Source organism: Coffea arabica, chromosome 9e (genome assembly GCF_036785885.1).
Source record: "Coffea arabica cultivar ET-39 chromosome 9e, Coffea Arabica ET-39 HiFi, whole genome shotgun sequence".
In the NCBI taxonomy this organism is placed as follows: domain Eukaryota; kingdom Viridiplantae; phylum Streptophyta; class Magnoliopsida; order Gentianales; family Rubiaceae; genus Coffea; species Coffea arabica.
In genome coordinates, this window is record NC_092327.1 from 2,396,531 (window position 1) to 2,419,097 (window position 22,567).

Consider the following 22,567-nt stretch of genomic DNA (forward strand, 5'->3'; position numbering starts at 1 on the left):
TCATATCCGATCCGATCCAATCCGAAAATTAGGATATCCGATTTTTATTATTTGATCGGGTCAAAAAAGGGTCGGGTACCCGCTAAGATGCGAGACGGGTTAGGATCACATAATTAAAAACCCGTGGGTACCCGATCCGCCCCGCATATATATTTGTTTTATTTTTATTTTTATACACACACTATAAAATAATAAGAACTAAATAAGTAATTTTATTGAATAAATTGTATTACAAATATGAGAGACTATAGTTTATTTACAAGATTCATTTGTAGAGGCCATGATCTTATATTTTATAGAAAAAAGTTTAATTAATGTGGAACATATATATTAAAAAATGTGCTACTTAATTTCAAACTTTTATTGATTTCGAATTCTTTTAATTTTTTTCCTTTATCTTATATTTTCTTCACATGTTTGTTTCTTGGTGGGAAACCTTTTTTAGAAAAAAAAATTTCTTAAATCTTAGATGAATGTGTAAAATATAAAATTAAATTGGTATAAATTATTTTTTTAAAAATTAAATAATAAATGGGGCGGGGCGGGACGGGTACCCGTTGACCCGACCCTATCTCAGCGGATACCCGATTATAGGGTACCCGCTGATATACGGGGCGGGTAAGAGTCAAAAAATGGTTGACCCGCAATGTGCGGGTCGGGTCAGCTAAATGGTGAATGGGCCGGGTACCCGACCCGCGCCCACCCCTAATTATACCCATTATATCCTAAAGTTCATTTGTAAACCACCGGTGCAAGGCTTTCTCAGCTCTTACTTTCAAATTTCAATCCTTGCAACTAGATTCACCTGGCTTTCTTCCGTTCAACACCGACAATTCAATACAAAAGGTATTTCTTTAACTCAATCTCTTCTTTCTTTCTTTCTTTGTTCAATCTTCTCAAGAATTATGAAAAAAGGATTTTTTGTGTAGATTGTTATTGTTTATATTCTAAATTTTTTTGTTCATTTTCTGTCATAAAATTCTTGTCCACGAGAAATCTTGATTTTTATATTATTGATTTGTGATTATATCTTGCATGGTTATGGTAAATGTAAGTTTCAGTGGTGATACATGAATATGAAATTTAAATGCATACATTCTGTTTGTTTATTTGTCTGTGTAAGCTTCAAAATATTGTATAATGATGAATACAGAGTGTTTGGCTGATGTCAATATTTGTCAAAGTGTGGCCATGTAAACTTTTGTGTAATGTTTGTTAATTCTTCTAGACTAATTGTTGGGGTGGCTCACGTTGAAGACTTCGAATGAATAGCTGAGCCAGAGAAACGTGCGAATTGTGAACAGCAAGCTCTCACCTTTGCAAAACTGCTTCTGAAAGAAAGGCGAAGGTTCAAGAGCATTGGTGAAGTTGTTTCTGCCATTCAGCAGCCTAAATCATGAGAAACTCCTCCTCAAATTTATGATTTTAGATATTGCAAGGATAATTGAGTTAAATTGTGATAGCTCCAAAGGACAAGCAGAATGTATTCAAGGGTAATAAGAGATTTCTTCGGTTTTGCATCCCAAAAAAAATAAAAAATGAAAGGGCAAATACGTAAAGTTACATTCTGAGAAAATTCTTCCTTTCCGTATCTCTCCAACTCTCAAACAAGGGAAAGATGTTTCTTTTCTTTTCTTTTCTTTCATTGAACTCCCAAACGAAATATTCATCTTTTCTCTTCTTTTCCTTTCTTTTCTAAGTTATATTTTCTCTTCTCTTCTCTTCCTTCGTCTACTCCCAAACTAAGCCTTATTTATCAGTTCTGCACCCGCTGAGAAACTCTAAAACCCTCCCGCCTAATTCTTAAACCTCAGTTTTTCTGCGTAAATTAGCAAACATTAGGAAAAATGACGAGGATAGCGCAAGCTCCGATTCAATTCACAAAACAGCCCTACATTGAAGATGTCGGCCCCCGCAAAATGTAACTGATCTCTACTGCTATTGCTCTGTTTTTTTTTTTTGGGTTAAATCTTAAATAAGTGAAATTCCAACGTGTTTGATAATTTCTTTACTTTTTTTTTGTGGAAATTTGTGAACAGAGAAAGTATTCAGTTTTCTACATTCGGAGAATCCGAGATTCTGAAAGCAGCTGAAGTACAAGTATACCGCGGTGTATATTATGATTCTGCGAAAAAGCCTTGGGAGAATGGCTTATTAGACCCTCATATGGTATCTTATTTAACGTTCATTGTTTCTTTTAACAGTGGTGAACTATTTTTGCGTACGATGAACTGATAGCCGTGATTCATTTTCCATATTTTCTATCTGATGGAGAAGAAAACGTATCTGCTGTTGTTATTTCACATTTAAAAGAAGAAGAGAAGGGGAGTTCGAATAAATAGCATTTTCTGGGGAACTGATGATGCATCAGTTATCTTTTAGGTCTCTTTTGTGCGGCTAGAGTTTGTTTAATCTGTCAAATTATGCGATAGGAATTGCTTTGTTCAGTAAATTACTTGTAATAGTCTATTGATAAGGGGATCACTTCCAGTGACTTTCTAATTTTCTAACAAGCTAAATCAATGTTGTTTTTGAATGTAGGTACTGCTGTTGTTTCCAATTTATTTATAGTTCAGAAGTGTATTAATTTATTGGTTACATTTTTGGGTTTCTGGAATTGATTTTAGAAATCTTCTGAAAGGTGCTGTTTGGTCCAGGGCCCCGCAAACAAGAATGGAATTTGTGAAACATGCCATGGGAACTTTAGGGAATGTCCAGGGCACTATGGATATTTGACTCTTGCTCTTCCAGTTTACAATGTTGGATACTTGATTACTGTCCTCGACATCTTGAAGTGCATTTGCAAGGTAGATGCTTATAGTTCTACTTATATGTTTGTGCATAGTGTTTACTTTGACCTGCAAATCTCTCTCTCTCTCTCTTCTGGATTCAAGTTGATGCAAAGTATACTTCTTATTTGCTGTTGGTTCATCATTTTGTACGTAGGACTGACTTGAATAATTATGGGAGTGCTAGGATGACATTCTTTTGTCTGAAAAAAAAATTCTTTTACCAATCTGCCTTCTATTTGCCACTTGTGTCCTCATGTGCCCAAAAAAAAAAAAAATCCCCTTCTCCTTGCACTCAGAACATGCAAAGAGGTGCTGTTTCTAGAAGCGACTACTTCTGCACGTGGGAAATGCTAAATTTGCTAATGGGAGTCATCTGTAGAAGCAGCTCTGAATAGTTTAAGACTATCATCTTGGAATGTTAAGAGGTTAAAATGGCCTTCTCTCATTTTTCTGTTGGGATTGTAGCTAGTGATATGGTATTTGGTAAGTTCTTCTAATGAAAATTTCATCTGAATTTTTGAGATAAAGTTTCTTTCGGAAGTTTCCTTCCATTACTGGGAGTCAAAGCACATGAGATGAATAATTTTTCCCACGTTGTCATTTCTTAGTTGCCTCCTCTCTCTCTCACACACACATATTTTGGTGAATGGTGCTGGGCGTGTTGAATGCTTTATCAGAGTTAAATTTTGAGCTTATTCATTTATTTTTCTCCTACTATGCTTTCTAGTTTTGGATGATTTTCTCTTCTTCAAACAGCAATGTTCACATGTGCTTCTCGGGGAGAAAGAACGCCTTAACTTTCTAAAGAAGATGAGAAATCCCAAAATGGAGCCCTTGAGGAAGAGCGAGCTACAAAAAATGGTAGTGAAGAGGTGTAATGCCCTAGCAAGTAGCAGAAAAGCAGCTACTTGTTCTAGATGCGGCTATGTAAATGGTTTGTGCTTGTACTTTCTTTCAATATTATAGTCAATTAAGTCCAATATGGTGTTTGGTTAACGATTCAATCAAGTTTAGATATGGTGTTTGTTTAGCAATGTATAGTCCTAAAACTACCACTAATTTCCCTTTAGTACTCCAAAAGCAAGGTGGGAATAGGGAAAGGGAAGAAAATGATACAAAGTAAGTGTATAGAAAAGAGAGAAAATAGGAAAAAAAAAGATAAAGTAGTGGGCATGCAAAGTTAAAATAAATAAATGCTTTTTTGCTGTGTACTTTCACATCAAATTTTGTATTACTTTGGGTTGTGAAGATAATGTAAGGTTACTCTTAAAAATAAAAAATCTGTTTGCTCATTCACCTTAATACATTTTCTGGATAAGGGTTTGTAAAACTTCAGGATGTACTTACTGCATGAATGAGAGGTTTAGGCATGTTATTGGGGGCTATTTGTTTAAGAAGCAGTATGAGTCCCTTTCCTGCAGTGTATGTTTTCATATGTATGTGTATATATATGAGGAAATTTCATGTGTATGTGCATATATAAGTGGAGATACATGTTTGCACTGTATATTTCTCTGTTTTAGTGATATGAATGTGAGCCAAGTGTTTTGCTTTTATCTTCTTAAAGTCATCCCTTTTGGTTAAAGCTTTGAAAATGTAAGACATAAATAATAAGTCAAGCATGAGAATATAGTGTGTGGATATTTGTATTCACAAGATCAATGAGACAAGAAGTAATATCCACAATCCCTGAACATGATTCTGCTTTAAGCTTCGATTCTTAGGAACTTCATTTGGGTGTGGATGCAGAATGAGACCTCTGAAGAGAGATGATTGGGGATGCTAAACGTCCTGGTGAGAGCTTATTTTTGGTGGGTGAGTTGCTGTTACGGTCACTGATAAGAATGAAAAACCAAAAAGGCAAAAGTTGTAGTTCATATTCTTTTTGGTACTCTGGTTGAATTTCCTCAAGTCACAGAGCAACTTATTTTTGCAAAAGTAGGGCTGAAATTTGTTTTGATAGTGGAGCAGTTGTAAAGCTTTGGTAGGTTATTTTTGCGGGCGTAGTGTGATAATGAGACAAAGAGGGGACATCTTTGTACACAACTATACATTATAAAATTGTTTTCAGTTTGTCCCTGCTGGTCTCCTCCTCCTGCCACACTCGTCATAGGACCTCCACAAAGTGTTTCGAAGTTAGCCAACATCCCTGCAGTTTAATTTAGTTGGTCATTACACTTGTAAAGACAATCAAGAGGGGAAGTTTATCATGTCACAATCGAATGGGTAATTTATACAAATTACTTGAGGGCAAGGTCCGTTCAACTTATCAAAAACTAGGGAGGGGGAGGTCTGTACCGTGAATTTTGTTCAACTTTTCCATGTTGCTGTTACATTAAGAAGCTTATTCCTGAGCTTTTCTTGATCATGTTTCAGTGTTTGGAGAGAGATTTCATTTTTATTTGATTGAGATAAACTTACTAATTACAGGCATATTTTTTCCCTGAATAACCAAATTAAGTTTATTATCTTTAAATTAAGAATATTCTTTGTTTCCATCTATGAAGAGCATTTGCATCCTGAGCTGAAACCTTTGTCCTTCAATAATATACATATTATTCTTTTTATTAAGTGCAGCTATGTTTCTAATTTCGTACTTCCAACATGCTGGAAAAGTGTGTCCCTTGGAAAAGGCTTAGAGAAATTAGGTTACAAGTTTGTGGGCAGTTGGAGTTTTACCTGTTTCAGTGCTGTAAATTTACTGACATCTTCTCAACGTGGTTTCATTGCAGGTATGGTGAAAAAGAATACTAAGATGTTAGGCATCATGCATGAAAGGACAAAAGTCAATGACAGTTTCTTAAATGAATATGGTTCTGCAATTTCACACACGAAAGAGTCTAACACATCCAATTTTAGTGTTCCCGATGAAATTGACCCTAAAGTGGTTTATTCCCTTCTCAAGAGAATGCTGGATGAGGTATTATCTCTTCTGTGATACAAAATTTATCTGCTCTGTAGCTTAGATCATCTACAGATTACTTATCTGAGTTTGGCTCACATTTATGCAATTGTGTTTCCTTTGATTTCCATCTTGACTCTTCTCTACAGGACTGCGAGTTGCTGTATCTAAATGATAGACCTGAGAAACTCATGATTTCAACCATTCCTGTGCCTCCAATAGCTATTCGTCCATCAGTTTTTGTGGATGGTGGTATGCAGAGGTAATGTCAGAAACACATGTGCTATTTTTTGTCATTGCACCTGTTGTCCAATCAATTGGGAGGGAATGAATAGATTTCTTTTCAGGAGCAAAACGTACTGGTTTCAGTTTTGCTTTTTTTTTTTGGTGGCATTTCTTCCTTGAATAGATAGGAAGAATGTTAACTGGTACTTGAGTGATAGGTTTATGTGGTCAACTGAACTGTTGATATGCTTGTTTATGTACTAAATATTAGTGAAACCCTCTTGAGTGGATCATATTGCAAGATGTTTAACGGAAACCAAATTGAATCATACTCAATAGGTTTCGAATTATTGTTAATCCTCTTGAAATTTTAGTTTCACAGCTGAATTAGGGTAACTTGTGATTTTATAGTTTTATAACTTAAATTTGGAATGAAAAGGTATTAGAACAATCCTCATCGACTCAAATCCTTTATGGATCTGTGTCTAAGACAGGAGTGGAGGGCAAGGCATGCAAGGAGAAGCAATGCAATGGAAAGAAATTGTTATACTGGAATTTCTCTATTGCCTTGTACTGATGTATGTTTTTTTTTTAAGACCTGAGGCCTGCTCACTCGGGGATTTTAAGTTCACTTAAGTCACTGATTAACATAGGCGTCGTCAATCATAATTATTAAATTAACTAAGTGTATATAATGTAGCTTTATATTCTGGGCTTATGTTCTAGGTTTATTATATCAGCTTAGTTGCATTATGAAAAAATTGGTACTATATGGATGCTAACATGGAGTATCGATCTTGAAAAGCTTCAAGGAATCTTGGCTTGGTATACAAACCAAATGTTGAAAACTTGAACTTTGATAGTTGAGCTGGCATAAAAACCTAGCTAGAGTGATGCATTGAATTTTTCTTTTTCCTGCTCGAGCCACATAGTTTGGAGTGTTGTGGAAGAATTTATGCAATTAAATTTTATGGCTGGCATGTTTGAGGAAAATTCTATATGATATTCTGGGAGATGTATTTATGGTTCTTCGAAAAAAGAGGATTAAAAATCTTTTGGATCCTGCTAAATGCCTGCACATTGACATTGTACATCACTAATATGTGCAGTAACGAGAATGACACTACAGAGAGACTAAAACGCATTATCCAAGCTAATGCTAGTCTTCGTCAAGAAATATCAGACACAAGCCTTCCATCCAAAAGCTTGGTATGATTTTTGTTTCCCAAGTTCTATATTCTCTGACTTTGGTTTGTTATTTACTTCCATATCCATTTTGTAATTATTTGTCTGCTAGATTTGTGTCACACATCTTTGATAACTATTCTCTATGCTTACTTTTCTTTTTGAGTTTTTATTGTGTCTTTCTTAATTCTGAATCTGCATGCTAATGATTGTTAGAAATGTAAACACAAATAACTTTTTTTTCCTTACATAAAATAGGATGAAAAGAAAGAGGACTGGCTGCAGTATCATCTTTGACTCTGATTGATTCTCTTATTGTTGTGTAATTTGAAAAGAAAAGTGCTTCAAATTAAGAAAAATTGCACAATGAGATGACAGGCACTGCTCCAACCCTATCAACGAAAGGAAACATAAGAAAACAAAGACTATACATGCTTTTCTTTGCTCCCAACTGGAAAATCTGATTGCTCATTTGTCCTCGTGTTTGGCAAAGCATGTTTCGTGGGGATGTTGTCATGTTTCAGTGATTACATTGACCCAATCCATCATATGCTAATTTATATTCTTGTATTGTGGATACTATTGTTCGGGATGTCAACATTTTGCTGCATGCCCTTGACTGTAGTTGAATGCATTGGGTGTATCTCACTGAAATCTCCAATGCCTATTGGTTATGTGGGGGTGCTATGCTATCTGTGGATTTCATCATTTTGTATTACCATGCATTTTGAGAGATTTATGGGCCTTTTATCCTGTTTTGTGTGGTTTGCATTCATTCCCATGGTTATACCGACACCACAGCTTCTTGCTTTCCCTGTCCGATGGTGTAACAAGTTCCTTCCCAGCAAAGCCCATCATACCTTCTGAAAAAACTGAAAATGCCAAAAAGTTAAAATTTGCAGCTAGTATCATTGATTTAATTGGCATTGACATAATAGTAATATTTCATCTATTAAGAAGGTCACCCTGAATACCTGAAATAGAGAATTATAGCAAGATTTCACTCCTACATCTTCTAAAGCCCCTTTGATATCTCTTCATCTGCAACTAATTCTTGGTTTGTCGGGTAAATATTTAACTGCATGTTATGGAACTGTTTATATAGACTTGAATTTACAAAATTTCCTGGGAATCGTGTACTACATTCCTGTGATAGTGGTATTTTTGGATAAATCTAAATGAAATTGTTTCTTGGTCTTCCATTGCTTCTCTTTTTCAATGTCCAGGAATACGTCACAAAATTAATTGTATTGTGCCATTGCAAATGTAACATCACTTCTGTCTTTGAGTATATCTTCTAATGCACTTCTAGTGATTTGTTCTTCACCTGGTTTAGAATGGTTGGATTGATCTGCAAGTGGAGGTTGCACAATATATAAATAGTGATGTACGTGGAGTTCCCTTATCTGCACCAGCTACCAAACCTTTAAGTGGTTTTGTCCAGCGTCTGAAAGGGAAGCAAGGAAGATTTCGTGGAAATCTATCAGGAAAACGTGTTGAGTATACAGGAAGAACTGTTATATCTCCTGACCCAAATTTGAAAATCACGGAGGTATGTTGTTTGAGTTAACTCATTTCTGACTTAAGATGATGGTTTACACCATGAGAATATCCTGTCTAGGTGATTAAGGTAAAAGTAATTTAGCCCTTCTTACAGCGTGAGAGCCACACCAGTTTGTGTCCCTTTTGATTGATTTCATCTAACAGGCTTTCTTTTCCAGGTTGCGGTTCCTATATTGATGGCTCAGATTTTAACGTATCCTGAGCGAGTGTCCTATCATAATATAGAGAAGTTGAGGCAATGCGTGCGAAATGGGCCTAAAAAGTATCCTGGAGCAAAATACATCAGGCAGCCAGATGGTACCGAGATGTAAGGAGTGTGTATGTTGGGGCCTTTTTGTTTGTTGGCTAGGTCTTATGTTTCCTTATTTCACAAATGTTGTTGTCCATTATGCTGCAGATCATTGAAGTTTAGTTCTAGAAAGCGTCATGCTGATGAATTGAAATTTGGTTACATAGTTGATCGTCATCTAGAAGATGGAGATGTTATTCTCTTTAACAGACAACCGAGTCTGCATAGAATGTCCATCATGTGTCACAGGGTAATTACTGCAGTATAAATACTGAAGCATTAGAGTGTCCTTATTTAGTTTTTAATTTATTTGTCCTTTTTTATTGGCAGGCAAGAATAATGCCATGGCGAACATTGAGATTTAATGAGTCCGTCTGTAACCCATATAATGCTGATTTTGATGGTGATGAGATGAATATGCATGTGCCTCAAACAGAGGAGGCTCGCACAGAGGCGCTAATGTTGATGGGAGTAAGTAGTTATTCATGCCTTATTTATAGATTTAATTTAGCACCAAGTTTTAGAACATCTTTTCTCGCGATTGCTAGTAGAATTTCATCGCTGCATTTTCAGCTTTTTGTTTTGTATGTGATTTTCTTTTCTCTTTGAAATGTTATTGACAATTCTGCAGGTGCAAAACAATTTATGCACTCCAAAAAATGGAGAGATTTTGGTTGCTTCCACACAGGACTTTTTGACATCTTCATTTCTCATTACAAGGAAGGACACATTTTATGATCGTGCTTCTTTTTCACTTATGTGTTCATACATGGGGGATGGGATGGATCAGATTGATTTGCCAACTCCTGCACTACTTAAGGTTAGTTAAACTGATGTAATTATATTCTCTAATTGCTACTTGATTGATAATGTCTTTTTTATTATTATTTTGACCTATATATTCACCTCTTATTCTTTTGGATGGAATAGCAGATCCTTTTACCTTTAAGTTTCTTAATACACCATTTTTTCTTTTACTAAGTCATATTTCATGAATTGCCTATAATGTGCATGAAGTTAATATTCTTAACTACTTTAGACCTTTTAGGTTGAAAAATGATCATGGCCTAATAGTAACCCTAAAGTGGTAGAGAATGTAGTTGATCTTCTTATATTCAGTTCCAAGTTGGAGGCCTAGTTTTTCCCTGTCAAGTGGGTACCATGCTAGTTCTTGTAGTTTCTTGTTCAAATTATAAGGTGCCCTGTTTGGAAAGTAGGAGGATTTGGGAAATTATAGTGTTGGTTCTTTATGCCTTTTTTTTTGTTGTTTTTGGTGGGGGGGGGGGGGGGGGGGGACGGTGTTGTATTGTTACTTGCACTTGGTGCTGTTACTGTATATATGATTTTTGCCTGTGCAGCCAGTTGAACTTTGGACCGGTAAACAATTGTTCACTGTACTACTGCGTCCATTTGCAAAAATGAAAGTCTATGTGAATCTAACTGTTGCTGAAAAGAATTACCAAAAGCCCAAAGAAACCATGTGCCCGAATGATGGATTTGTTTGCTTCCGTAATAGTGAGCTGATCAGTGGACAATTGGGAAAAGCTACATTAGGTGAGATTCTTTCCTTTACTCCAAAAATATAATGCGTGCCTACTTTATGAATTTTGGGTTGCTTCTGCTGTTAATGTTTTCTCTCTCTTGCACTTGTTTTATGAGGAGCAACCTGTAAGTTAATTGCCAAGTTTTCTTATTTAGCCTAATTAGAGTATGTTGCAGAGTCAAAGTATACCACTTTTTGCCTCAGATTCAGGCTTTTATGTTGAGATGCATTTTCAGCTTTGCATACTAAATGACCCACAAACTTTGACCTATGCATGAATTTGTGATCATGAGACTTGCCTTTAGATTTTACAAAAGTCCCTCTAATTTAATCTGTGGTCTTTTATTGGATTTTTTTGAGCTGATATCATGTTGTGGAAGAGTTGAAGGCTAAGATTGGGTTTATTGTTTTAAGGTTGATGCCTTCTTTTTGAAGGGATGATTCTGAAAGTCATCTTTTTGTCTTGAAATGTATTAAGTTGTCATGAAGCTTTTTTTGGAGAACTATTACTTTATCATGTTTTTAAGAAAAGTTCCACAAAAAATATGAATGTAGAAGATTGAAACACAAAATGGAATCCTTATCAAGTTTATGCATGTTCTTCTGTTTGTTATAACTTTTCATACTGTGAGCGAGAAAACCCATACTTTCACCAAAAAAGTATGAAATGTGATTTTTAGAGCTGGCTTTAATGGGCATCATGTTCATTTTAGCTCAGTTTTCATTTGATATTCCATCCTAAAGCAAGTAGTTTCTGAATAGATTCTAATCCTCAAATAGATAGTCTAATATGTTAATGAAAAAAATAGGGATGATTTCACAACCTCTCCCGAGATTTATGACATTTCAGTTAGCTCCTATCAGATTGCAATAATTAAACTTGCATTCTATTTTCATACTGATAGAGGTCAAAAAAAAGTTACTTTACTGTGTAAAGTGTCTGTTAACCTTCTCATGTTCCTTAACGTAATAATCTAAAAACAAAGATAGAAAGAAAGAAAGAAATTCTACTTAGAGTGTGGCATCACAACTTTATATGCTATCTGAGGGTGGCATCACATTATTTGTTTGTCCCGTATATGCAATTTGTGCTAGTATATCCATCTTTTGCCTCATGTTTTTGGCTTTAGAAAGAGCACACTAGAATAATTTAATTCATTAGGATAAGAAACTTGAGTGTATTTAAGCACAATGTAGCTCAGCATTTGTGTGCTGGAAAAGATTTAAGTTCTAATTTCTGCAATATGCTGTTTTTTGTGTTTATTGGTAGCTTTGGATGCCTTAAAATGTAAAGCTCAGAACAAGAAGTACTTATGTTTGTGATTGGAACAGGGAATGGGAACAAGGATGGTCTTTATTCGGTCCTCCTAAGGGACTATAAATCACATGCTGCTTCAGTATGTATGAATCGCTTAGCAAAGTTGAGGTATGTTAGTAGTGGCTTTTGACTGGCAACCAACCTTTTCCTCGTGTCTCAACATTGTCTGTTAATAAGGTTTCTCATTGAACAGACACATTAGTGTGTCATATACTTTCCAACCACTCATTTTGGTATTTGTTTTAAATTATTGATGTATGTAATTTGAACTTTGTTTTGATAATGTAATTGTTAAGAAGCAAACCTCCTGTAATTTTTCATATATTCCTCTGTATACTCTCTGCCATATCTTACAAGTAATATAATAGGTAGTTGCAGTTTTTGTTGAAAAAAAAAATTCAGAGAGTTTAATATTTATAAGCTCATTTATTAAGAAGATTGTATAATCCAATGCTTTTCAACTATTGATTGTTGTATATGGTTTACTATTAAATTTCCAGGTGTTGAGCAATGGATTCCTAGTAAACTTGTCAGTTGTCCGGACTCTTATCCATATAGTTTTTCTATGGTCAGGCTTACCTGACCTCTGCAAAATTTTGTAGTAACTATAAATCGTGTCTTGTTATTTTCAAATTCTATTGGATACAAGTGATCAGGATACCTTCCTGCACAGTACCTGATCAGGATAACTTCCATCTTTAGCCTCATGATCTAATGAAAATCTACCACTTAAAAAGTACTTTGAACCAAGCTCCTTGTGCTTCTCCAGAACAAAATGAGATCTGTAACTAAATATTGCATCGACGATGGGCATACTGGAGCTCCATAACTGCTGAATGTATCTCTATCTTAAATTTACTTAACCCCCTACTCTAGACGGGCTTCATATTTTTCTATGTATCTGTTCACTTTTAACCCTCTTTATGATCTCTTGGTGGCAGTTTTTTTTTTTTTTTTTTAACTTGGAAGTTAAACATCCTTAATATTCTTGTCTTTCTTTTGGGGGGATGTTCAGAGATCTTTTCATACATCTTGCGCGACTGGCTCTTGGAATTCAAAATCATGTTGTCCAATGAAGGCCAGTCTTTTCTTTACTTCCCTAGTCAACCACCATCAGCAATATTTTAGCCACTCTTTTACACGCCCAAGCCCCAAAACCAACCCCAACCCCAAAAATAAAAAAAGAAGGCAATATCTAATTTGATTGAATTACTTGAACCTGAAACTGAAGTTATTTATCATACCGAGTTTGGACATTAATTTTAGGTTCTTTGTGGAATACGAATTTGAGCACGCTGGATTTCAAGTCCATTTCTTTTAAATCCTCGCATAAATTTCGATCTGCCTATTCTAACAGAACTTTAGAGTCTTTTCATCTTGTCTACTGCTTAAGGATAGCTATTGCCCACTTACTGATCTTTTAGGTTCTTTGGAAAATTATTTTGCAATTCCTGTACTTTGTTTTGCCCATATATGTTGAGTGCTTTATGGTTCGATATGCTGGATTTTAATTTACCTTTTGTACTTGTATTCATTGCTATGCTAATTGATGAACAATGCTATTTTGGGTTGTTAAGATGGATTTTAGTGTCTTTCATGTGAGGCTGACAGCTTATTGTGTGATACAATTGCTCTTGAAGTCTATTATATTTGCTTCTTTATCTGGACACTTTCTCAGGACTTAAATTTCTGTCACAGATTCAAAGTAGCTCTACGCAATGAGTATTATATTCATTTTTCATTTAAAATGTCATTTGCAGTGCAAGATGGATAGGGAATCATGGATTTTCTATCGGCATTGATGATGTGCAACCACCTGATCGTCTAATTACTGCAAGGGATGAAAAAATTTCCACAGGATATGCAATGTGTGATGAATTAATAGAGAAGTATAACAAGGGTGCGCTTGAGCTGCAGCCAGGTCATGATGCTGCACTGACACTTGAAGCTAAAATAACAAAAGTTCTAAATGACATTCGAGATATTGCTGCCAAGGTACTTCCTGTTTTTACCCTGTTGTAGCACTGCTTGCATATCTCTGATCTGAAAGTACCAGTGAACAACTAAGAATGGGTCAGGGAAGATATACCAAGTGATTCCTCATTCTTTTGCCAGCCTGTGACCTTGTCCCTGACCTTATCCTGCTTTATGGGTGGCATAGATTGTCCAGCTTTTGCCATTGGCAGCAAACCTCTCTTACTGGTCTTCTTTACTTTCCTCTAACTTAACCCTCCAGAGACATCTTATAACTTACAGACTGACTAGCTAAGACCAACAAGGCACAAATAGAAGTGAAGTGAAGGCATCCGTTTTCTTCCCCCAATGTTGAGGAGGATTTAATTGCCAGTTGTCCATGATTACCTTGTGCATTTCAACACAAACTTCTTTATGCCATTATCAGCTCCTTATTTTTAATTACTATTCTAGAATTTATCATTGGCTGGGTCATCTGAGTAGTAACTTAAATTGGCAGAGTTGGACAAACTGATAGAAAATATCAAACTTTAAGTCGTCACCAAATATCTTTCTTTCTGCATTGAATATGTGCACATGCATATGTACTGTTTCTGTCTTGTTTGCCTTTGGGGAAAGAGCCATTATCTGCAATAGCTGTCTGTGTAAAAGGTTAAATGAAGGAAATGACTGGACAAGTCAGAACATTACATAAGTTAGACTACATGATGGAAGAACATTAGGGGGTCAGAAAGGAATCTGGCTAGAGATCAATGATAAAATGTGGTTCTGTGTCTTGTCAAAGGATATTAGTCTCTCTTCTGCTGCAGCTCTTTCTTATTTTTGTACTGTTCTACTGACTTGGTTATGGATCTCACACAGGTTGAAGTCACTATGATTATCTGTGATAGATTTATATTTTTCTAATGTATTGCCTTTTGTGACTTCTTATTTCCCCTTTAGATTTTATGTATTGTTTCTCCATATAATGATCAAGCCTTTTTAATGATTTGAAACTTTTTGTAGGAATGTTTGACGTGTCTGCAGTGGAGGAATAGTCCTCTAATTATGTCACAATGTGGTTCAAAGGGATCTCCTATAAATATCAGTCAGATGGTTGCATGTGTTGGACAACAATCTGTCGGGGGTCGTCGGGCTCCAAATGGTTTCATTGATCGCAGCCTTCCTCATTTTCCCAGAAAGTCAAAGATCCCGAAGGTTTGTTCATTTATTTCATCTGGATAAATTTTTCTGGTCTGCACCAAAGTTCATCTGTCAGCAGAAGTCTTGGACTAGGAAGAGGGGAAAAAGAAGAAGGGATTGAAGGTGGAGTCATGGATGGATGACTCTGTGTGGATTTAACGGGGAATATCATGTAGTGGGAAGAGAAAGGGGTATGCATTTGAGGGGGAAAAATTGATTTAGTGTTTAGAGATCTGAAATACATTCTGCAACATAACTTAATTTCTCTTACCTTGTGATTAAGAATCTTTCATGTATCATTTATTATGTGTATCAGCATATGGTTTAATACTTTAGAATCTGCGGGAGGAGTGGTGATATCATTGTTAGTTTACAAATGATATCATATCATTTTGCAGCTTAGTTTATGAAGTCTTGAGAGTTCTTTCATATATTGTTGAATTTTGAATAGGATTAGGGCCATAGATTTCATTGGGGTAAAGATTGGGATCACGTCTTTTTTGTTGAAATGATTGGTTGGTTCCTGTGGTAGCTTTCTGGCTTTTTTATCCTGGGCATTTTCTTTTGGCGATATGTAACTTTTGAGCCGATTGAAATTTGTGTCTGTCTTAAGATAAATTAAATGTCTTTTCTGGTGATTGCCACAAGTATTTAAAGCTTTAAATTTTATTGATAGCCAATATAAAATTGTCCACAAGTCAATTGCACTTAGTTTAACCAGTTATGTTGGATTGTGCATGTTACAATGTGGAGTGAGACTTGGATAAATAATACTATGTAGTTCTTTTCGTGCCTTTTTTAATTATTGCATAGTCTCCATTACCTGTCCTATTGTTGTTTGAGCTGCTGATCTGCAGACTATGTTTCAGTCTTGTTCATTCTGGGTTTATCTTGTGTCCTTTCCTAACACGATCAACAGTCATAAGAATTGTCATAATGTGGAATAATTATAAGTGTCGGATAAAACTCATCATAGTTGTCTATTTATCTCTTGAGATTTTATGCTTCTCATTAATGTTTTGTTAATTGATCATCAAAATCTAAAATTTGCGTGTTGGGTGTTATCCTAAAGATGTCTTGATGAGTTACTACCATTGATTACTTGAAAAGATGCATTTTTATTCTATTCTTACATTTTCTCATTTGGTGTTCCACTTTGAATCTAATACTTAAGTTCATCTAATATTTCTTTCAGGCGAGAGGGTTTGTGGCAAATTCATTTTATAGTGGTTTAAGTGCTACAGAATTCTTTTTTCACACAATGGGAGGAAGGGAAGGCCTTGTGGATACAGCGGTATGTATGATCTTTTTTTTTTCCCTTTACACAGTTGCCTAGTTAAATTACAAATGTTTACACCTTTTCTTTATTTATGTGTTTGTTTATTTTTTGGGTCCTTGATTGCGATTTCCTTGTTTCATTTTTTCTTTTCCATTTAATTATGTATTGAACTTGCAAAAGTATTGACTTAGCAATGTTGTAGAGGTTAGTATTGATCTGCTAGTACTATATATATATATATATATATATTTTGTCTTTTTCCTGAAGACCTTCTGGTTGTCTTTCTTTCCTGCCAAGGTTTTGTTCCAGAGGTTTTTGTGCTGTACACAGAAGCTTTATTTGTAATGCGTTTATATTCCTGTTAGTGCAGCCTGAGATTTTCCCTTCATCTTATTGTCTAATACTGCATCCTCAATTCTGGTTGTTCTGAGTTTTTCAGCCACATAACTTTTTGAAATTTATTCTTTCCATGATCTCGGTTGGATTGTTAATTCCTTTCTTTTTCTTCCATAAGCAAAAGTACTATTTTCTATCTTTTCTGCTTATTTACATCCTTTTCACTTACTCAAGTAAATGATAAAGTTTTTCAGAACTATTTGTGGCACTCAAAAGCATGGTACTCTTTGTTTTGTGTTCTAAAACAGTTTGATAACTCTTTATCGTGCTTAGAAAAAAGGATAATTGCTGAGTGTTTATACTTTGATTTAGTGTCTTTTGGTTAGTTTGTTTTGGGGAATTAGTGTATAAATGTCTACTGCTACATCTTCTATTTTCGGTGTGAAATGGACTGCAGATTCACAATCAGATTTCTAGAAAATCTGTCGAAGTTAAATTTTATGTACGTTGTTTCAGGATAATTGTTGAAAATCTAGAAAAGGTTGTTTAGTATTGATTGTAGGCTTCCTCTGGACAATCTTGAAGGCACATGAAGTTAAATATCATAGGGTTTTGAACATTTGTCTTGCTTACATGTTTCCTTACTCTTCTCACTTTAGAACTCTTATCCGTTTTTGCAGTTCTGAGATGTTCTACAATGTCATATCTTGTCACTGATTAAACTGTTGATTTTGGGATTTTCTTTGAATACAATATGATAATTTGGCAAAATTCTTCAACTAATGTGATCCTTCAAAATCTTGTAGTCTGCAAAATTATGATGCTTGGGCTTCAATTTTATATTATTATAGGTTAAAACTGCTGATACTGGATACATGTCTCGTAGACTCATGAAAGCTTTGGAGGACCTTTCAATTCAATATGACAACACTGTCCGAAATGCTAGTTCTTGTATAGTTCAATTTGTTTATGGTGATGATGGCATGGATCCCTCACAAATGGAAGAGAAGAGTGGACATCCTCTGAACTTTGACAGATTACTTATGAAAGTGAAGGTTGTGTATTCACATCTTGAGATCTCTTATACCTGGTGCCATGAAAGTAAAACCAGATCCTCTTATACTCGTTTATTTCCATTGACAGGCCACCTGTCCTGCCGGTGATCAGAAGAGCTTGTCCCCATCGGATATCTGCAAAAAGACTGATGAAAGGCTCTCAGAACGTGATACGACTCCCGAAGGCGGGTGCTCAGAGGCTTTCAGAGACTCTTTGTCCAAGTTCCTTAAAGTCAAATGTGTTCAAAACTTGGAAAAAACAATTGAAAGTTTGAAAGCCCAGGAAGATCAACAGGAAGAAGACCATAACAGCTCTTTCGAAAATATCTCTTCAAATATATCCGGCTTTACTTCTAGGCAGCTGGAGGTGAAACCTGATACTAAATGTTCTTTTCTGATATACATCTTACAATTCAACTACCTGAATACATTTCTGTGCATTCTTGCTGGCCGTCCTGCTTGCATTATTAACCTTTCAATGTGTTCATTATTTTTCTAAATTTTTTATTGTTGCAATAATCATTAATTGATATCATCATGATGCTATCATTATTAGGTCACTTGCTACAGCCAGGACATGTGTTTTGGCTTCAAAACTGGAAGTTTCTCTTAGTGAATTACCATCAAGTGCACGAAAGGGCTGTCTCTGTTTGGGTGATCTTGGGATGTTGACGATCATTTCAATTGCTTGATTTATTTTTGGTCCCATCATACACAGAATTTTGTATGAACTGTCACTAATTGTTCTAAAAATTTGACATTATGTGGATAAATTCTTGTTTCTTCTGATTGGGTAAATTATGATTCATGTTCTCTTGCATTTGCTTGTTCTAGTGAACAAAGCATGTATATATATTAACGCCACAAAAATCTTCTTAGCTTGTAAGATTACTGTTTTCTAGTTTCGGGTATATACCTGGTAGACGTCTAATGTTTGTTTCTGCCTTTTTTTGTGTGTGTGTAATAAAGCATTCTGAAGTTTAGATTTTTATTCACTTTTTCTTTTCTTGAGCAAAAAATTTTCAGATCTCATTGTTCACAAACTATTGAGCATGTTATGAAAGGTTGTGAGCTTGTGTCTAAGTTGTTCTCATTAGGCATGTAGTTTCCAGAAGTTAAACAAGTTTTCATAATGTAACAGGACTTGTATTTTGTTAATGTGTTAGGTGTTTTTAAGAGTCTGCATCTCACGTTATCATACCAAAAGGGTAGAAGCTGGAACTGCAATTGGTGCAATTGGAGCTCAGAGTATTGGAGAACCAGGCACACAGATGACGCTAAAAACTTTTCACTTTGCTGGAGTTGCAAGCATGAGTATCCTCACTAGTTGCTTAGTATAATTTTTGGTGTGATATTCGTCTTACAGGTGTTTCATATGTTACCTTAACTCTGCCTTAGATGTTACACTTGGAGTCCCACGTATAAAAGAAATTATAAATGCAGCTAAAAGGATTAGTACTCCAATCATTTCTGCAAAACTGGAGCATGAGGACAATGCAAAGGAGGCTAGCCTTGCAAAAGCTCGTATAGAGAAAACACTTTTAGGGCAGGTCAGCTGTTTCTGACTACCTTCAACTTAGTGATCTACCAAGCGTGTAATAAGGGATGCATTGGTGTTTTATTTGTAATAGTGACAGCATTTTAATGTAGACATGGGGTGACACAGTCTTGACGAAATGGCCATATTTAAGGCTTTTAAATCATCTCTCCTAAAGAACCTATTCCAATCTTCTCTCTCTGTGTTTTTTTTTTTTGAAAAAAATGGCATATGGCTTTAATCTGCAGCTAAGATATCATGCTGTTTGTATCCAAAAGATTGTTTATTCTGCTTGTATCCAAAAGATTGTCTAAGATATGGCTTTATTCTGTTTGTATCATTCTGACTTTCTCTTTAACGTGTAGGTAGCCAAAAGTATAAAGATTGTCATGTCGGCAAGGTTAGCATCCATAGTAATTACACTTGATATGGAAATAATACAAGCATCTCGGCTTTGTACAGATGCTTATAGAGTGAAAGAATCGATTCTGCAGACACCAAGGATCAAACTGAAGGATCAGGTGTACTATCATTTTCTCATTTAGATCATCTACTTTCTCATATATTTGCTCAAAAAAAAAATGTACGGTTTCTGCAGCATGTTAAGGTCTTGAATTCCAGAAAGCTGGAAGTAGTTCCCCAGACTGACAGAAGTAAACTTCACTTTGAGCTCCACACACTCAAGAACAAGCTTCCTTCAGTGGTTGTCACAGTAAGACAAGACATCTAGTTTTGAAAGTCATCATATAATGTAAGAAAGTGCAAGGGTATTTTTCTTGCACTATGGAATGTTGAAACTTGTGTCACTCTAAGTTTGTCCATTATCTTTGGAAATGACAGGGAATCACCACTATTGAACGTGTCGTAATTAATAGTGAAGAGAAGAAGGATTCTGGAGGAGGTCCCAAGTACCTCTTGTTTGCAGAAGGGTAAGTTCTGTTATGGTGATCTTTTGCAGAAAGTTTTGGTATTGAAGTAAATGATGGTCCTCTTGTTTATCAAATATGTCATCCTTCTGTGCCTTTCTGGTTGAAATAAATATGTTCTTCTAGTTATAATATTGTTGTGTAGTAATATGCGTAGCTTTTCAATTGTATTACTATAAGCAGATAATTTGTACAGGTACTTTCAAATGACAAAGCAGAAGAAGCAACTTCATTTATCCTATCAGATATCAATGACAATGGTGTAATTAATTACTTCAATTGATGGTCTTTGTGGTGATTGGTTTCTACTTGACATGGAAAATTGTCAAACTACTATTGATGGATATGATATTCAAAATTTTCAAGCTGTATTCACAAGTTATGCATATCTGCTTCTTGCAGGACAGGTCTCCTAGGTGTAATGGGCACTGAAGGAGTAAATGGCTATGAAACCAAAAGCAATCACATCATGGAAGTGCAGCAGACGCTTGGAATTGAAGCTGCAAGAAGTTCGATAATTGATGAAATTAAGCATACCATGTCTAGTCATGGAATGACTATAGACATACGTCATATGATGCTTCTGGCAGATCTGATGACATTTAAGGTAGTTCCTTCTTCATAAGTCTATAGTGATCGTTTCAGACTTGCATCATGGACATATTCATGTTCCAACACTAAGTGTGGCATTTACCATCAGATGCTAATTTTATGTACTATCGCATTGATGCCAGGGCGAAGTTCTTGGTATTACAAGACATGGTGTTCAGAAAATGAAAGATAGTGTGCTAATGCTGGCTTCTTTTGAGAAGACAGCAGATCACCTTTTCAATGCTTCTGTAAATGGACGGGATGATAAGATTGAAGGAGTAAGTGAATGCATCATTATGGGAATACCAATGCAGTTAGGCACTGGGATGCTTAAAGTGAGGCAAAGGTACATGCTTGGCAATTGGCTGTCATTTGAATTGATTTTTTTTTTTTTTTTGGGTTTAATAAGTTTGTCTTTAACCCTTAATGCATGTGGCTTATCTTCTGGGTGGTAGAAAATCATAAAGATGAATGCCACAGATATTCAGCTATGGTCTGCTGAGTTTTTATGATATTTGACTGAGCTTGTTAAACTTAGAGAACTTAACAGTTACTGTTATGATGGTAATGAATTTGAGGGGGAGAATAGTATCTGCCAGGGAAGTGTTTAGGTGGTATAATGATGAAAAATGTTGACTTTTGAGTAAGAATCTAGGTTGACTTTATACTAAATACTTTAATTGTAGTCAATGGCGGTACTAAGCTACAACATGACAACAATGAGGAGTGCAAAAGGAAAGAGCAAAACAAGTTTGTAACTTGGAAATAGAGTGCATGTTGTTCGCTTATTGATTCAAATACAAGCTTGATTCGTACATCCTTGATTTTTGCTATTACTATCGAATTTGAGTTCAATGCAAATTATTACATGAGCACCTCAAGCCTGAGCTAAGAAAATTTTATCCAATTAAGGTTTCTTTTAAAGCTCTATGCAAGCAGCTTGGTTCGTTTGGAACCCTGACTCTTACTATCTGGTGTTGTTAAGTATGTGTTTCTCTTTTGACTTGATGGTACTTCTTTCTCACCTTCTAACTTATTTATGTAGTTTCATTGTTGCTGATAGTTTCCGAACCTCTATGAAAGGAAACTTTGTGCCACGTGATATTCTGAATTGAGCCTTGTGTATTCTCTACCAGCCTCAGACATGCGTCTCTTTTTGTTCCCCTTTTCTTAAATTTCTTTAATTTTACATTGCTTGCAGAGTGCAGCAGGTGGAGCTGAATTATGGGCTGGACCCAATCCTGTCCTAAACTTGTTTTCGTGGTGAGACCAGTTTGTTGTGCTACAAATGTGCAAAAATGATCGTAATTTCTCAAGACGACGTCAATGTTGAAGGAACTGGACAGAAAATTTTCTGAGCGAGCATTAACCTCGCGGATTGCTGCGCATGTTCTTTGGCCCATTTTTCTCCTCTTAAACAGAAAAGATTGAGGATTATAGAATAGTAGACTTCATAAGAGTTTAGCGGACTCTAGCTTTCTCAAAACGGGAGTCCATGTTTAACCATTCAAACACAGTATGATCCTTGGTATGTGATTTGAACGACCTCATAATTGTCTAATAGTTCCAAATAATATAGACAATCTGCAGAAACAAACAATGTTGTCTTGATTCTTCCAAGATCTCAATCACAATATAAGCGAAAAATATGGAAAGAAACGGGTAAAATACATCTAAGATTCACGTAGAAGTTGAAACAACTTTCTCGAGTTGAGAACTTCAACAAGATATCTAACTCCACCAATAGCAATGCCAGGCTCTGTTATGCTATTGCTTTTGTGTTATTGTCTGATTATTGTTTATTACGTTATCCAGCACCAGACAAAAGCACAAAATGAGATCTTATTGAATAAATTTTCAGTTGGACAAT

The 22,567-nt window shown here is 35.5% G+C and overlaps 1 protein-coding gene across 9 annotated transcripts; it reads left to right on the forward strand.

The window, feature by feature from the left end:
- The first annotated feature begins 740 nt into the window (after positions 1 to 740).
- On the forward strand, positions 741 to 22,311 carry LOC113710186 (DNA-directed RNA polymerase III subunit 1). 9 transcript variants are annotated; one of them, XM_072065963.1, is made up of 28 exons: positions 741 to 846; positions 1,229 to 1,921; positions 2,040 to 2,169; positions 2,642 to 2,807; positions 3,549 to 3,726; positions 5,525 to 5,712; positions 5,844 to 5,956; positions 7,029 to 7,128; positions 8,441 to 8,656; positions 8,826 to 8,974; positions 9,065 to 9,206; positions 9,287 to 9,427; positions 9,588 to 9,776; positions 10,315 to 10,510; positions 11,832 to 11,925; positions 13,578 to 13,812; positions 14,797 to 14,988; positions 16,169 to 16,267; positions 17,440 to 17,643; positions 17,732 to 18,010; positions 18,810 to 18,957; positions 19,042 to 19,193; positions 19,546 to 19,701; positions 19,779 to 19,892; positions 20,021 to 20,109; positions 20,509 to 20,713; positions 20,841 to 21,043; positions 21,899 to 22,311. In XM_072065963.1, the coding sequence occupies exons 5-28, from the start codon at positions 3,603 to 3,605 to the stop codon at positions 21,945 to 21,947; spliced, it is 3,777 nt and encodes a 1,258-aa protein (XP_071922064.1). In that variant the 5' UTR covers positions 741 to 846; positions 1,229 to 1,921; positions 2,040 to 2,169; positions 2,642 to 2,807; positions 3,549 to 3,602; the 3' UTR covers positions 21,948 to 22,311. The 9 variants fall into 9 exon arrangements, 8 of the variants coding, with proteins under 8 accessions (XP_071922064.1, XP_071922061.1, XP_071922068.1 ...); XM_072065960.1 differs by having other exon boundaries at positions 2,658 to 2,807; XM_072065961.1 differs by lacking the exon at positions 741 to 846 and having other exon boundaries at positions 2,658 to 2,807; positions 3,520 to 3,726.
- Positions 22,312 to 22,567: the final 256 nt, after the last annotated feature.